Raw genomic sequence first — 16,576 nt, 5'->3', positions numbered from 1 at the left:
TATGAACCTCAAATTGCACTTCCAAAAATGTCATTTAATAGAAAAGTTAAACGCAGAATTTGATATATAAATATTTATTCAGCTGTAAAGTTATCCATAGGTTGATTTTTGTGGTTGTTGTCCATAGGTTGCCTTTTGTTGTTGTTGTCCATATGTTGCTTTCTGTTGTTGTTGTCCAGAGTTTACTTTTTGTTGACGGTGGTGTTGTTTAACAGGTCTAACACAACCATAGTAGCAACCAAGTTTACAACATTTTTTGCCTGCACGACATGATGAATCATCTTGGCAGTTTCTGTTTAACTTCCCATAACAATTCGGGAATATGTCTCTTGGACACTTTGAGGTTGAAGTCGCTAGAAAGAAAACATATACTAAGTATTAGACTTAAAAGCAATGCTTAACAAAGATAAATCAATCAAGTACCTACAGAACAATCAGTATTTCTAGTTTATCCTGCACAACGACGATCACTAACTTAAAAAGACTCTTGGTGAACGTTAAAAGTGCAGGGATACATCATAAAGGCGCGCAAAATTGACGAGTTTTTTTTTCCGGTGACGGATGAACTCGAAAGTGGTCTATTGTAATTTGATAAAAGTTATTTTCTTATAAAAAAGAACTTCCGATGTTGATGTCGAGATATCTCTGGCTAACAAGTCACGAGTATTTGATCTCGTGATATACATGTATATATATCTCTGGTTACCATTCACGAGTCTTTTGTGTTGTGTCATTGCAATATTACACATGACATTCTTTTCATAATATAATTATTTGTTGTTTCCCCCCACACAAAACAATACGTTTTTGTAACACTTAACTTGTATTGATATAAAGTAAATTGGTTGATTTGTATAAATGCATTTTAGTGAGGATTGTGACTTGATTGATAATCATGGTATTATACCGACCATTTCAGACTTTATAGTTACACAAAGCATGATTGATAATCATGGTATTATACCGACCATTTCAGACTTTATAGTTACACAAAGAATGCGCTTTATTTTTTAATGTCTATAGTTATTGCATTTGTTAAGTGAAAAAAGAAAACACAAAATGAATTTTCAGCATCAACAATATTTGATGAAATCTATCACTATTATCTGAGGAAATAAAGTTTACGCATTATTTTAGGAGGAGTGAAAGATACAAGAGAGTACATTCAAACTCGCAGATTAAAAACTAGCTGACAAAGTCATGGCTAAAAATGAAAAAAAAGACAAACAGACAAATGATTATAGCACACAAGACACAACATAAAAAAACTGAAGAATAAGTAACACGAACCACAAACAAACACTGGGGGAGATTTCAGGTATTCCAAAGGGTACGCAGATCCTGCTCCACATGTGGCAACCGTCGTGTTGCTCATTTGATTACCGACCCAGTAAATAGTTTCATTTGGTAGGGCAAATCCATAAAAAGGAATACGGGATTGTATTAACGACATAAGTAACCAGCAAATTGAAGAAAAAAAACATCCAGTAAAAAAAAAAACATCATGCTGCAGTATCGACTCTTGTTTAGAAAGCTACAAAACTAAAATTGAGAATGGAAATGGGGAATGTATCAAAGAGACAACAACCCGACCATAGAAAAAAAACAACAGCAGAAGGCCACCAACAGGTCTTCAATGTAGCGAGAAATTCCCGCACCCGGAGACGTCCTTCAGCTGGTCACTAAACAAATATATACTAGTTCAGTCATAATGAACGCCATACTAAGCCCCAATATCTGGCCTAATGATTTTTTTGTATTATACTTGATACTTTTAAAATACATTGAACGCATTTCTTAAGTGATATAATAATCTTCACACTTTACCTCAAAACTTAATATTATTCGTAGAAAACGTGTTTGAAGATTGATAACTTTAAGATAATTAAGTTCATGAATTACCTCCCCTTGAACATGTGCTTAGACATTCTTCTTGTGTATTGAACCTATTTCCATTACCACGGCAACCACCATATGCAAACTCTAAACATGTTTTTGCGTTTGAATCATAATAATATCGTACATAGATTCCCCTACAAGGTCCTGGATCTTTAGGCAGGATACATACTGAAGGCGAGAGCATATGAATTGTTAAAGTAAAGACGGCACGAATTCAAAATAAAACGTAAAGTAATTAGAGGCTAAGAAAATCGACAAGCATAGATATCAGACACATTATCAACTCTAAGCACACGACATCACCCCAGGTTTTAAGGGGGTTTTGGGTTTTGTGTTGCTTGTCTCTCAGACTGGTTTAAATATATTAGTTTTTGTCGACCATTAGTGGTCGTCTTTCGTCTTTTATTGTTATGCCATTGCGTTTTCAGTTTGTTTAAACCTTGATTTTTTCCTATTGATTATTCACAGATTTCAAATCTAGTATTTTTGCATTTTTTTTAAAACAAAAACAACAAAAAAAGAAAACCTTTAACACAAAGATAGCCATATCAAACAAGTCAGTGTCAAATATATGATGGCGATCACATATATACACAGATACATTAATTTAACCCGAGTGTAAGCTTTCAGACGGTATATGATTCAAGAACACGTTAAAAGTATCTTTAATTTTTCATATACTAAAAATACCTGTTCGCTACCAATTTATACCTACCGGATTTAATATCGTTTCCTTCTGGTGTGTTATTCTGTGGGTGAAAAAGACGATTGTTTATTTAACAAAATAGTAGGTACGGAAATGCCCCTAAATGGTCAATATTTGTACATGTAGCTTAAAATAAAATTCAGATGCATTGAGCAATATCACAATGAATCAAAGTTAATACAGTGACAAGATAGAAAGTATGTACATCTAACTTATTGAAATATTATGGACTTTTATTCTTAGAACTTCTAATCATGAGTTACCAATAGAGATTATTTCGATGTTCCATGTTACACGGGTAATTATTTTGATTTTTGGACAGGAAACATTGAGTACATATTTTGTCAAATTTTGTAAAAAATCCCTTTTTTGACATATTGTGAACGTACAGATTTACGCTACAAAATAACATGTTTACAAACAATAGGTCTATTTACAATTCTTACATGTCCGTCCATCAACATAAATCATTTTTTCTTCCGACATTGAACTTAATAAGGTAAGGAACAAATCTCACAAACCCGGAACTTATTTCATTTGGTGAGGAATAAATGTCACCAATCCAGAACCTATTTCACCAGATAAAGTGTGTAACTAATTGTATAGAGATAAAAAAATAAATATGTAGAAATCACCTATAAAAAAAGTTCTCCAAGAAAATGTTTTTCTTCACAGAAACAAATTTTGGCTCATATAGACACGTCTAGCTACGTTCAAATTACAATCGAATAAACACAAACTTACAATATTGTCAACACATTCATTCCCGCATTCTTTTGTGCAGCAAATCTGACCTTAAAGATAAAATAAACATAGTTACATGTATAAAGAATATACCAAATTAAATAAGGCGTTACACTATACCATGTTTTAGATATAGGAAGATGTGGTGTGAGTGCCAATGAGACAACTCTCCATCCAAATAACAATTTAAAAAGTAAACCATTATAGGTTAAAGTACGGCCTCCAACACGGAGCCTTGGCTCACACCGAACAACAAGCTATAAAGGGCCCCAAAATTACTAGTGTAAAACCATTCAAACGGGAAAACCAACGGTCTAATCTATACAAACAAAACGAGAAACGAGAAACACGTATATATTACATAAACAAACGACAACTACTGTACATCAGGTTCCTGACTTAGGACAGGTGCAAACATTTGCAGCGGGATTAAACGTTTGAATGGATCCAAACCTTCTCCCTTTTTCTGAAACAATAGCATAACATCACAACATAGAAAAAACATACGATAAAATATCAATTGGCAGACTTAACTCAATCAAAAAACGTATGATTATTTGTTTGTTTTTGTTTCTGGCGGTATACAAACGTGAAATGTATCATATGAACACTAGTTGCAGTGTTTTGTGTTTTTGTACACAAATCGAATAATACTCTGTTTACATTGCTGTGTAGAATAACACATTTTGTGAGTAGTTTATTTGGCGTACAACCGGTAGACCAAAAAACTCAAGTGTTCATTATTTTCATTAAACACGTCATTTTCTTCGTGTGATTTAAATGCGGTAAATATGTACAGATTTTACATTTGTCATTTTGGGGTCCCTTTATGGCTGGCTGTTCGGTTTGAGGAAGGGTTCGGTGTTGAAAACCATACTTTGACCTATAATGGGATAATAATTGTGACTTGGGTGGAGAGTTGTCTCATTGGCACCCACACAACATCTTCCTATATCTATGATTTTAAATCGAAGCGCTCCTAAACTTGTTTTTATTTCCTAACAATGTGTTACTACTTCTGCTAGTGGAATGTTAGTTTCCGAAGAGATCCACAGACTAGTATGTACATGAAGTGTTGAGTGTTTCGGTACACACATAATTTAATACATTAATTTTCGTAAGTTTTCCGTTGAAAAAGTAGGAAATTATTCAAGGCTCAAATAAAACTTCTTTAGCCAATGAAAATCTCAGATACATGTATTGTCATTTCGGTGTCTTTTGTAGCTGAATATGCAGTATGGGTTTTGCTCATTGTTGAAGGCCGTACGGTGACCTATAGTTGTTAATTTCTGAGTCATTTTAGTCTCTTGTGGAGAGTTGTCTCATTGGCAATCATACCCAATCTTCTTTTTTATATGTACATGCATGTCATTTTTGTGCATATATCTACATGGGTGATTTTTCAACATGAATTTGATTAAAATGTGTACACGTCAATAAGACCGCTATCAGACGACCAACTAAAAAGAATACATATTAAATATGACGTGAACATGCATGAAATTTAAAAAAATAACGAGTTGTTCTTCTTGTCCCGATCTATTTTATTTCTATGCAGAGATCATCATAATTTTTTTTTTTTTTTCCTTTCAAATAGTATATAAGATATGATCACATATTATTTATCAATTAAAACCTACCATTTGTACATTCCTGATCTTGGTGGCAATGATTAAAATGATGTATGCATCTGACCTCTGGATTCAAGGTTGGACATCTGCTCTGACTTCTACCATAAGATGCCTTAAATATTATGAATTGTGTGTTTAATATTGTTTTATTAAAAATCGTATGTTTATATAAGTGTGATAAGTTTTCTATTTCATTTCTATATTCAATTTATAATGTTGAATTAAATGTGATTTCCCCTGTCACTTGGGTTGGTTGAACATGATTGTTAAAAGCAATGAACGCTCTAAATTCCTATCGATCGCACTACATGAAAGTTTTTCTACCCTTAAACACGTGTTTTCAATTTGGAATTTTATTTTAAAAGTAATATTAGTATGCTGCGATAATCCTACAATATTGATTGTCATCGTGCACAAATATTCCTCAATAAATAACTCGTATTTAACTTCACCAATTCCAAGAGTTTTAATAGTGAGAACAATGATTTGTATAGTACAATGTATAAAATGGATTTATTGGATTTATACAGATCCTTGGTGTGAAATTTTAATAAAACACATACAGCTTAAACATTGCTATTTTCCATAAAGACTCAGTCGAGACGTGTTTTCATAGAGTACAGTGTATTCAACAAACTCGGCTGAATGAGTTTTTCGTCCAATTTTGATAAATTGAAGATAGCTAATTATATATAGAAATAAGCAGATGTGATATGAGTGCCAATAAGTCAACTCTCCATAACTATATGAGATTTCTACATTCTACAGTTCTTAACACAACTAAACTGTTTTATTTCTATACTCCTATTGAATTGAAACAGCTAATCCATGTAGTTACTCTAGAGAAAAATAGTGTTAAAGTGTTGTACTACACTATTTTTCGGGTATTTATTGCTGAGACATATTATCCAAGTTATTTCAGTATTATCATGTCTATATTTTTGACTGATTTGAACTCAATCTATGAGACTAAGCAATTCTTTGCAGATCCTGCAGTTTAGAATTGCGCATTTTACACATTGAAAAAATCAATGGTCATTCTTAAAAAGATAACATTCATTGTTCTTAGTTAAGTGTTTGATCTCCAGAAAAGGGGTTTCTTGTTTATTAAACAAGATGCTCTAAAGAACCCGTGTATCTTACTTAGTCTACATGCATATTCAACAAATGACAAAATAAACTTGGTTAAAATCGTCATCAAAGGGCAATAACTCTAAAAAATTTTTTAAAACAAACCAAAAAAAAAACCCAACTGACTGACGATTTGGACAATTGTAAATTCATTTTTAGAATTCAACTTGCTGATCGTTTTTGCAATTTAAGTTTTCTATATATATTGTTTTCAAGCTAATAGGTAATAATGGAAAGGAAAGGAGAAAAAGTGTCTTTTAAGGGCATAACTTCTTTAAAAAGCAGTCTGACAGTTTTGATGATCATGGAAAATTGGCCGACCTCAACATTTTGAACACTTCTGCTCTCGTCAGATTTTTCTATTATATTTTAAAACGGTTTTCAAATAATAGACAGAACTTACATTTTACATCAATGTTATATTTTTAGCCATGTTGTCCATATTTGTTGACAGACATGTACATCGAACACTGTCATGTTTAAACCAAATACTTCAATGATGATATTTCGGCCCGGTAGTTTCAGAGGAAAACATAATTTTGTAATAGTTAACAGACGAAGACGGACGATAAACGACAGAAGCCAAGTGATGAGAAAGGCTCGCTTTGTCCTTTTTGTCTAGCGGAGCTAAAATACATTTAAACAAAGAGTAACTGTTACTCTTCATGTTTGTTAATCCGATTCCTATATAACTTTTTTTGTCTCACTCAAATATTTATGAAAATTTGCTTTAAGACATTGCGTTCAATGCCCATTCGTTTAAACAATGAGAAATGCATCATTATAAACTTCCCACAAAGATAGGAGTATCATTTTTAAAGTAACTTACCTCTGCATATTGAAGTACACAGAAAATGTACACCAATGTATTAAACAGTATGGTCCAAGCTGACCTCGAACCCATGTCGTTTAGATTGGGCCATAAACTGTATAGAATTGTTCTTTAATAACAAATAGATCATCGAAAGAGGCAGCACATTATTTATCCAGTATTTGTTTCAATACGTATAAATTTATTCTCTTAATTCGCATATAATGTTTGGTAATAATGGTAAGTTCAAATCATTATATCACTTTATTTTCTACTAACTAGTTGGCTTAAGATAGTTTGTGCATGATAAATGAGAAAATAGTGTTCAAATATTGAAATATAAATCTGTAACATGGAAAAATAACTATTTAGTCAAGGTTAAAATGGATAATCATGATTATAATTTGTCACAGAACTTTTTTATGGCGTACTTAAGCATATTTAAACGTACTTACGTACCATAAGTCATTCAAATATATCAATATTATTAATTTAGCTGGTATAAATTAACATAACTTTACTAGTAGGGCAACAAACTTCACTAAAATGGTTCAATATACAGTTTCTACCCCATCATTTTAAAGTTAAGTAGTGGTCTTCCGAATAAAGAAAAATACATGTTGCTTGATGAGTATGTAAACGAGCAAATGATGCACTCAATGCAGAGGATGCACCATAACCATTCCGCAGAATTGTAATACCATAATGTGAACAACTGTCTTGAAACGCCTGTTTTTGGTACAGACTTATTGATATGTAATTGGTATTTAATATTGCCAATATTCTCCCCCTTAACATCGCCTCTCCCACTACTGTCTATATTAGATGACCATGAAAGGTATGGAAATACGCAATTTTTATATCAGGGTTTTTAAATCAGTAGATGTGCAATTTCTTGTGAGGTCAAACAAGCAAACAAAAAACAAAACAAAAATTAATAAAACCTGAAACCACGACTGAAAGTTATAGAATTAAAATAATTCGATAGATCGTCGAGACGGACAAGCGGATGGTTTCACAGAGTACAAAAAACCGAAAAAAGGGTAGAAAAAAAACCAACACTGAATGTGTGTTCATGTCAGTGATAACGCTTAAGCATAGATGAAAATACGATATCTTGTCTTTTGTTGCGCTGTAACTTGGAACGCACGTCATTGTATGTACGTGTTTCTTTCTTCCACAATTTGAATTTCATCTCTTATTGGAATTAGACTTTCGGACTAGTATTTATCGCTGCTGTGGCATGATATAATACGTAGAAACTTTGTACATTTGTATCTAGCATTATATAACATATAGTTAAGAGTTGGTACATGCATGCTTTTTGCTGAACGTCCAGTCGCAAATATATCACGCCTGTTCAGGATGAGGTAAATAGTGTAATAATGATTCATGGAAAACCCCATAATACATTAAAACAGATTAATCGAGATTGAAGCTGTGAAAAATAAATAAACAACAATGGAAAGTGAACCACAAACAGTAAACAACACGTACACACCAAACAATTTAAGGTTAATGTTCTACATTTTTTTGTACTTATCGTTCACCTTCAGATATTTAATCATTTAACGTAAAACAAATCTCGTAAAACAAATCTCGTGACAGATGCAAGTTCAAAATATTTTTTTTTTCAATAAAACGTGTCATGTAATAAATATACATCATTAAAAAAAAAATTCTCCATAAATAACTAAAATAAAAAAAAAAGGAAAAACAATCCTGAATTATCTCGTACGTTCGATCTTGTCTCGTTTCGTTCTTTTACGTATTCAGTTATACTAAAATGCATTATGTAAATATTTTAAAAGATCCAAAAAATATATTTTTTCAACAGGTTAATGTTTTTTCGATTGAAGTAAATAAGATGGTTTTTTTTTATCAAAAATTAAAATGTTTAAAGTACAGTATACTTTAACATACCTTTTTTATTGTCAAATTATCATAAGTTAATATAAATACACTATCCCGTTTAAGTTAAATCACGCATATCTTAAATGCATGACAAAAGTTTTAAGAAAATATTTTTATACGAATCACGGACGACTGGTTAATTAATATATATAAATTATTATTTGTAACTAATATATTTGAACATACACGAATTAGAATTCAATAAACCTGTAAGAGATCGGTTTAGCAGGTATGTTTTTAAATATTTTTTTATGACTCGATAGCGGAGGTTTACTATTACTGAAACGATTCACTATAACGAATTCTATCTAAATTATTTAAACACAGATTTCCGCTCATGCCGTTGTTACTGTGACTTTGAGATGTAAAACAGTAATGAAAGAGTTGTCTTTTGCTTTGTGTCATTTTCTTCTGTGTATGCAATGCTTTTGTGTCAATATTCAAAATTATAAGTCAAATGAAACTGACAATGCCATTGCAAAATAAATACATACGAACAAAAGTTTACGACACACAACGTAGAAATCTAAAGACTTAGAAACACGGAACCCAAGGTTAATTCGTGTACTCCAGAAGAATAAGCAGGCGATATGTCTTGTTAGGTAGGTCACATTCGATGGAAAGAGGACATGATTGCTATTAAGACAAATGTTACATACCCGTCGTTATGTGTAATATTTGTTATAATAAAATAGAATGATACATGTACGTGTATTATAATAACGGTAACAGTTATCATTCGCAATAATAAAAAAAACTTGAACATCTAGATGCAAAGGAAACTAACAGTCTTATAGTTCTAAACTGACCATTATGTAAATCTTTTGTGTATAGTATGCTCATTCAATATATCCATAAAAAGCCTGATTTATGAGTTGCAGAATATACAGTAGGTTATTCCGCATTTTATATTTGTCCTGTTTTTAATTTCTAGCATGAGCAATGGAAAATCGACGGAACAGAAATATTTTTTTTTAAATTGTAATTACTCTGTAGGTGGTACGGAAGTACATGTATTTGCATTCCGGAATTGAGGTTTTAGGTTGTACTTAAATTACTAAGCCATGTATCTTTAAGTTAACAGTGTGATAGGACAAACAAAAACAGTATCACCTGAACATAGTTTCCAAAACTAAGTGATAACTCAAATACCACCGTGTCACCTTTTATAGTACAAAATTATGTACAATCATGTATACATTTTCGTATTTTTCTCCACAGATTTACAGAGCAAATTTACATTGATAAAAGAATTTTGAAAGAAAATGATAGACATTTTTCCAACTCTTCTAATAGTATGCCTCATCACTGGTTCCAATGCATCATGGGACATAATTTATCCAAGTATGTTATAGATGGAAATATCCGAAACAGTGATCTATGTTACATGTACATTGTATAATAATATTTAATGAAAAAATACATATATCCGTGTCAAATCTTAAAGATACTTATAGATTATCGTTGATCATCTGAACGAGATTGATTTTCTCGCTTGAACCATGAGATGACCAATGATAATCTGTTTATCGCTATTTTACCTATGACGACGTTTTCAATTTCATGTCAATTTCGTTAGCAACGTCACGTGCCTGCTTAGTTTCTAGCAATAATTTTCCATATCAGGCGAGTAGCGTGGTATGAAAATTATCACAAAAAAAAAGATCAAAGGAAAAATGTACAAAATAGCGATAAAAGTATATAAAAAGAAAAATTATAATAATTGTGTTAAACATTTAAAATAAAAACACTTCTGGTCATTTGGTCTATGTTGGAAAGTTGTCTAATATAAAATCTCTATCGTTTCATATCAACCAAAAACAATGCCGAAAGTCACAAACAGACGGGCACACTTAGAAAATAATTGCAATTGCGTTAATAATTTAAGAAATCGAAGAAGGAATAATTAATGCATGATAAAATTGAGAATGGAAATGGGGAATGTGTCAAAGAGACAACAACCCGACCAAATCAAAAACAACAGCAGAAGGTCACCAAAGTTCATTTCCATATTTAATGTTTGAAATACTTCGTTCAAGACAACGACAAAACCTATTAATAAATATTTATATTAAATTCTTCCTAAGGCTATACTTTGAAATGTAAATTTTGATTTAGAAAAATAAACCAATTTAATGTTTACAGTTCAAAGTCTCGAAAGTTATGTCGCGTTATTTTCTAATCGCCCTTCTTATGTAGTGTATGTATATATAAAAAAAATACCATGGGTGTTGTTTCAGACACTAAATGGTGTGGCAAAGGAAACACGGCCGATGACTATAGCGATCTTGGAAGCCTGGACCAGTTAGACAGCTGCTGTAGAACTCATGACAAGTGTCCTATAAATATCAATGCATTTGAGGAAGATTATGGAATATTGAATATAGGAGTTTCTACAGTGTAAGTTTTTAATAAGGATCATAGTGAATTACTTTAACAGATTAATGTCACGACCGATTAATTTAAACATCTTTCGCGGGAAGAAAAATAACGTGAGAATATATAGACAGTAGTGATAATTTTAAACCATGATAGTTATCCTCTTATATAACCATGTCAGATTAATTTAACAAAATGTAATGATAATTTTAAGTTCTCAATGCTTTTCAACTGTAAACTCTAGCTATCCTATTTTTTATCCAAGCGTCATTGATGCGTCTTTAGAACACAACACTATAGTTTGGCGTACAAAATTATATGCCTGATATCTTGGAAGAGTTTCTCTAAATTGATAAGTTCCTAAATTAGCGAACAAAAAGTTGGATAAACATTTTACGCATGCGTGATAAAACATTTATATTTACAGTTGTGTTTACCATTGCTGCAACAGCATCCACGATAAGATTTTAAAACATTTGTCAAAATGTCAGATGCCAAATTTTGAAGTTATTGGATGATGTTTCCGGGCGCTTATCTTATTAACCGGCATCAGCAATGCTTAGAGTTTTAAACCCCTCCAAAACAATTAATACATCTATCCATGAATACTTGAGAACCTATTTGACACAAATGCACCTTCTAAACCAGAGACCAACCACAAATTAAGCTTGATTGGGGGGAGGGGGTGGTCTAAGAACAAAACCACACAATTTAGAACTCTTATTATAATTGGCGTAAACATAGAAAGAAATTTTACACTAGGTAACAAACAGAAACTGTGAGTTGGAATATTTTGTTTGTTAAAACACGATGAAAATATAAGTTATCTATCTATTTTGCAAACGGAAATTTGGTCCTCAATGCTTTTTAATAATTTTGTACTTTATTTTGCCTTTTTAACTATTTTGGATTCTAGCGTGATAGATACGACACGCGCGTATAGCTTACACAATTGTTTTTGGTATATCTGTGTTAAGTTTATTCATGCATGCATTTATTACGAAAAAGAAGTCTTCGAAAAATAAAACAGTAATTTTTTAACCATTTAATTTCCACAGGAGCCATTGTGATTGTGAAGATGTCCTTTATGAATGTCTTAAAGCAATAGACGGAAGTCAAAAGGACCATGCAACTGCCGTAGGCATTTCTTATTTCAACGTTCTGCATCCTAAATGCATAAAGAAGGAAACGAAATGTGTGCTTAAAATGTAAGTAACCATGTGACACCAATAATTCATGGTGGTATATTGAATTTGTACAGTTAATTTCAGTTGTTTTGAATCAAATTTCATACGAGGGGAATCTGATAGAAATGATTATTGAAAGTGTTGTATTCTTTATTAGAAAAGATAATATGACAATAACAAGATCAAAGAGTACCCAAAGACTCATAAAACCAAAAGACATTTACTTCAACAGTAACATGTACAAATAATAAATAAGAAACAACATGAACTCCATTAAAACTCGGGAGTGAAATCAGGTGCTCCGGAAGGGTGAGCATTTCCTGCACCGTAGACAAAAGGATGAAGGATGCAAAGGTCGTGACTTCACACATAGGGCCATGTACATGTACGAACGGCAATGCACATTACTTGTTATTGCATCATAGGTCATTTTGATTTCCTCTAAATGTTAAAGGGAAATTAATATATGACTCAATTTAGTAGGGCACATAATGGTGATTATTAATTTTACAAATAAAATTAAAATTGAGAATGGAAATGGGGAATGTGTCAAAGAGACAACAACCCGACCAAAATAAAAAAAACACAACAGCAGAAGGTCACCAACAGGTCTTCAATGTAGCGAGAAATTCCCGCACCCGGAGGCGTCCTTCAGCTGGCCCCTAAACAAATATATACTAGTTCAGTGATAATGAACGCCATACTAATTTCCAAATTGTACACAAGAAACTAAAATTTAAATAAAAACACGTGTGTTGATCGTTAAAATTGTTATCATATGTGAAAAGATAATGAACCCGTCATTTCAATTAAAAACTTTTCAAATATAAACATAAAGTATTAGAGATATCAAGGTATGCACATACTGATGTAGAAAATGGCATCAGCAATTGATACATTTGAAATTTTGCAGAATTTGTAATCTTCGTGTTGTTTGAACAAATACTTTTGTGGAAAATGTGGAGTTTAAATTTATGATATATTTTTGTTTGTTTTAGATGGGGTAAATGCATACATAAGTCGTCAGGCTATAACCTTTTCTCTGGAAAATGGTGGACATAGTTTGAACGATAACATTGATTATAGAAATTTCTCCGTCTTTAAATGAACCAAGCACCATGTTTTATATACTGACTTTAATTTATTTTAAATTGTTCTGAAAAACAAATTCTTTGAATATTACATGCTTTCTTGAATTCTTCTTTTTTAGATAATAAAATTCTGATTATATATTGTAAGATTTGTCTTTTAAAAAAAAATTAAATCCTTCTATTTAAAGGTACATTTCAATAAATTGAGTTTGAGATAAACTTCACTTTCAGTTTATAACATCGTTTTTTTTTTTATAGAAATGGGGATGTTGAATATATATACGTCAATGACAGCAACTAAACGTTATAAAACAGGAAGTTTATAGCAATAAGCCAAGCGCTACCCACTCGCCTTAATCAAGAAAAAAAAGTAGAGAAACATTTAAAGATTTAAAAAACTCATCAAATTTGACAAAACTCGTACTTTTTTTTATAAAATGGAATGACATTCACTGATTAATTCTTTTTACAAAACATTTAGACTTTTTGCTAAGATTTCTCGGTTTGTCCTAACAGGAATGTGATGTTCACAGTAGTTGTTGTATGTTGATATGGTTCAAAAGTGTTTCTCGTTTGTTATAAAGATTAGACCGTTGGTTTTCCGGTTGAATGGTTTAACACTAGTCTAATCATTTACGGAGCCCTTTATAGCTTACTGTTCGATGTGAACCAAGGGTCCGAGTTGAAGACTGTACTTCAACCTAGAATATTTGTTTACTAATTTACAAATTGTGACTTGGATAGAGATTTGTCTCATTGACACTCATACCACATCTTCTTATATCTACTAAATTATGGCTTCGAAAGATGTCGAGAAAAAGTTTGTAGAAGAACAGATGTATTATTAAAATGACAAAGTGTAGACAAAAATGGTAAAAACACATAAATTAAGAAAACGTAAATGAACCTGGTTTATCATGAAAGGCCGGTTAACTGTCAATTTTCTACTAGAGGCATCCGTCATGTAGTAAAACTTAAAAATAGGTTTCAACAGGGGACGTCAAAATAGGAGATAAGAAGATACACACAAAATGTGGCTTAGATCTAAATAAATACTGCATTTAACACTTGTCCTGCAAATACATGTAGTAACAATGTCATCTCCAGAGAAATTGCATACACAATTATATGATCAGTTTAGTATTAAAATTGAGAATGGAAATGGGGAATGTGTCAAAGAGACAAGAACCCGACAATATAACAGACAACAGCAAATTTAAAGGTCACCAATAGGTTTCAATGCAGCGAGAAATTCCCGCACCCGGAGGTGTTCTTCAGCTGGCCCCTAAAAATATATATATATATTTGTTCAGTGATAATGAACACAATACTAAACTAATATACCACTAATATAAATGTTACCACATAGATAAGTAATCTTCACAATTGAGCAGTAGTTATAACAACTATAGAGTATCAAGTATGTCTGTTCGAATGATACACTTATTGTGTTGATGATATTGTTATTGTCATTTTTTTAAAATAATACGACTTGTTACATTTGAGTTAACCATATTTAGATATAAACGACTCTAAAATGTTCTTTTAAATATTTTTCTTCAATGGAATCCTGCAAAATTTAGTTTAAGTTACAAAGGTATCGTCAATTCATTTACTTTTATCATAAGTGGCTGTTAAAATTATGAGTACGATTAACAGCCACCAACTATTGTTGACCAAACAAAGGAGTAATGCCATTTTGCAGGTTAAGAAGTTTATAAAAATAAAAGTAAAATCACAAATATACTGAACTCCGATGAAAATTCAATCAGAAAGTCCCTAAAAATATGGCAAAATCAAATGCAAAATAAACTTCAAACGAAAGGAACTGTGAGCATTTAATTTAATTGATACGGTATTTTATTGTGGACGATATTGCTCCAAGTTAAAAAATATTTGTGACATCCATTAATACCAATGTCTTAAAATAACAAAGATAGAAGAAGAAAAAAACAATGAAGAAAAGTATTTTAAGACTGACTGACAGATACCATAAACATACTAATAGTTACATGTATAACATACCAGAGTCATAGCATGTTTCGCTATATGTATAAAAACAAGAAAAAAATATAATCTATTCAGAATCATTAAATTCAAAACATTACAATTTGTAATTAAAACATTTTACTACATAAAATCAATAATTAATATGAATCTATAATAGTTAATTGATACGAAGTTACATCAACTAAAATCATATCAATAAAACACATGACCGTTATTGCTACGGGGCGCCGAATGGGACTCTTGTGGTTTTGTACTCAACATTCAATTTTGTACGGACAAAAGTGACTTTTGTTCAACAAAAATTAGTTCAGTTTAACAAAATTTGTATCATACTACAAATTTGTAATTTTGTCATACAAAATTATCTATCAGCGGACAAAAGTCACTTTTGTCATGACAAAATTCATTTTTGTTACACAGACTTGACTTTTGTTATCTAATTTGAAAATTGAGCGACAAAAGTCAATTTTGTATTCAAATTAGTTTAGTTTGGTTTCTGTGAACTAATTTGCATACAAAATCGACTTTTGTTACACAAAATTGAGTTTTGTTGCACAAAATTGACTTTTGTTACACAAAATTGACTTTTGTTACACAAAATTGACTTTTGTGAGACAAAATTGACAAAATTGACTTTTGTGAGACAAAATTGACAAAATTGACTTTTGTGAGACAAAATTGACTTTTGTCTCAACAAAATTGACAAAATTGAATTTTGTCTCAACAAAATTGACAAAATTGAATTTTGTCTCAACAAAATTAACAAAATTGAATTTTGTCTCAACAAAATTGAATTTTGTCTCAACAAAATTGATTTTTGTCTCACGAAAGTCAATTTTGTCTCACGAAAGTCAATTTTGTCTCATAAAAGTCAATATTGTTGTTACAAAATTGAATTTTGTCGTCACAAAAATGAATTTTGGCGTCACAAAATTGACTTTTGTCTCAACAAAATTGACTTTTGTCCCAACAAAATTGACAAAATTGACTTTTGTCTCAACAAAATTAACAAAATTGACTTTTGTCTCAACTAAATTTACAAAATTGACTTTTGTCTCAACACAATTAACAAA

At 31.3% G+C, this 16,576-nt stretch overlaps 2 protein-coding genes across 2 annotated transcripts; one reads left to right on the top strand and one right to left on the bottom strand.

The window, feature by feature from the left end:
- Nucleotides 1–90: 90 nt before the first annotated feature.
- On the bottom strand, nucleotides 91–7,036 carry LOC134726138 (WAP four-disulfide core domain protein 6A-like). The gene is made up of 6 exons (XM_063590536.1): nucleotides 6,941–7,036; nucleotides 4,990–5,092; nucleotides 3,350–3,399; nucleotides 2,615–2,648; nucleotides 1,903–2,067; nucleotides 91–353 (listed from the first exon to the last, which is right to left on the bottom strand). Exons 1-6 carry the CDS (start codon nucleotides 7,013–7,015, stop codon nucleotides 91–93), a joined length of 690 nt encoding a protein of 229 aa, XP_063446606.1. The 5' UTR covers nucleotides 7,016–7,036.
- Nucleotides 7,037–8,959: 1,923 nt separating this feature from the next.
- On the top strand, nucleotides 8,960–13,579 carry LOC134726805 (phospholipase A2-like). Its single transcript, XM_063591219.1, has 5 exons — nucleotides 8,960–9,065; nucleotides 10,058–10,180; nucleotides 11,077–11,236; nucleotides 12,274–12,423; nucleotides 13,401–13,579. The coding sequence occupies exons 2-5, from the start codon at nucleotides 10,102–10,104 to the stop codon at nucleotides 13,462–13,464; spliced, it is 453 nt and encodes a 150-aa protein (XP_063447289.1). The 5' UTR covers nucleotides 8,960–9,065; nucleotides 10,058–10,101; the 3' UTR covers nucleotides 13,465–13,579.
- Nucleotides 13,580–16,576: the final 2,997 nt, after the last annotated feature.

The sequence above is a fragment of the Mytilus trossulus genome, chromosome 7 (genome assembly GCF_036588685.1).
Source record: "Mytilus trossulus isolate FHL-02 chromosome 7, PNRI_Mtr1.1.1.hap1, whole genome shotgun sequence".
NCBI classification, from domain to species: Eukaryota; Metazoa; Mollusca; class Bivalvia; order Mytilida; family Mytilidae; genus Mytilus; species Mytilus trossulus.
This window is presented reverse-complemented; position numbering and strand designations above follow the sequence as displayed.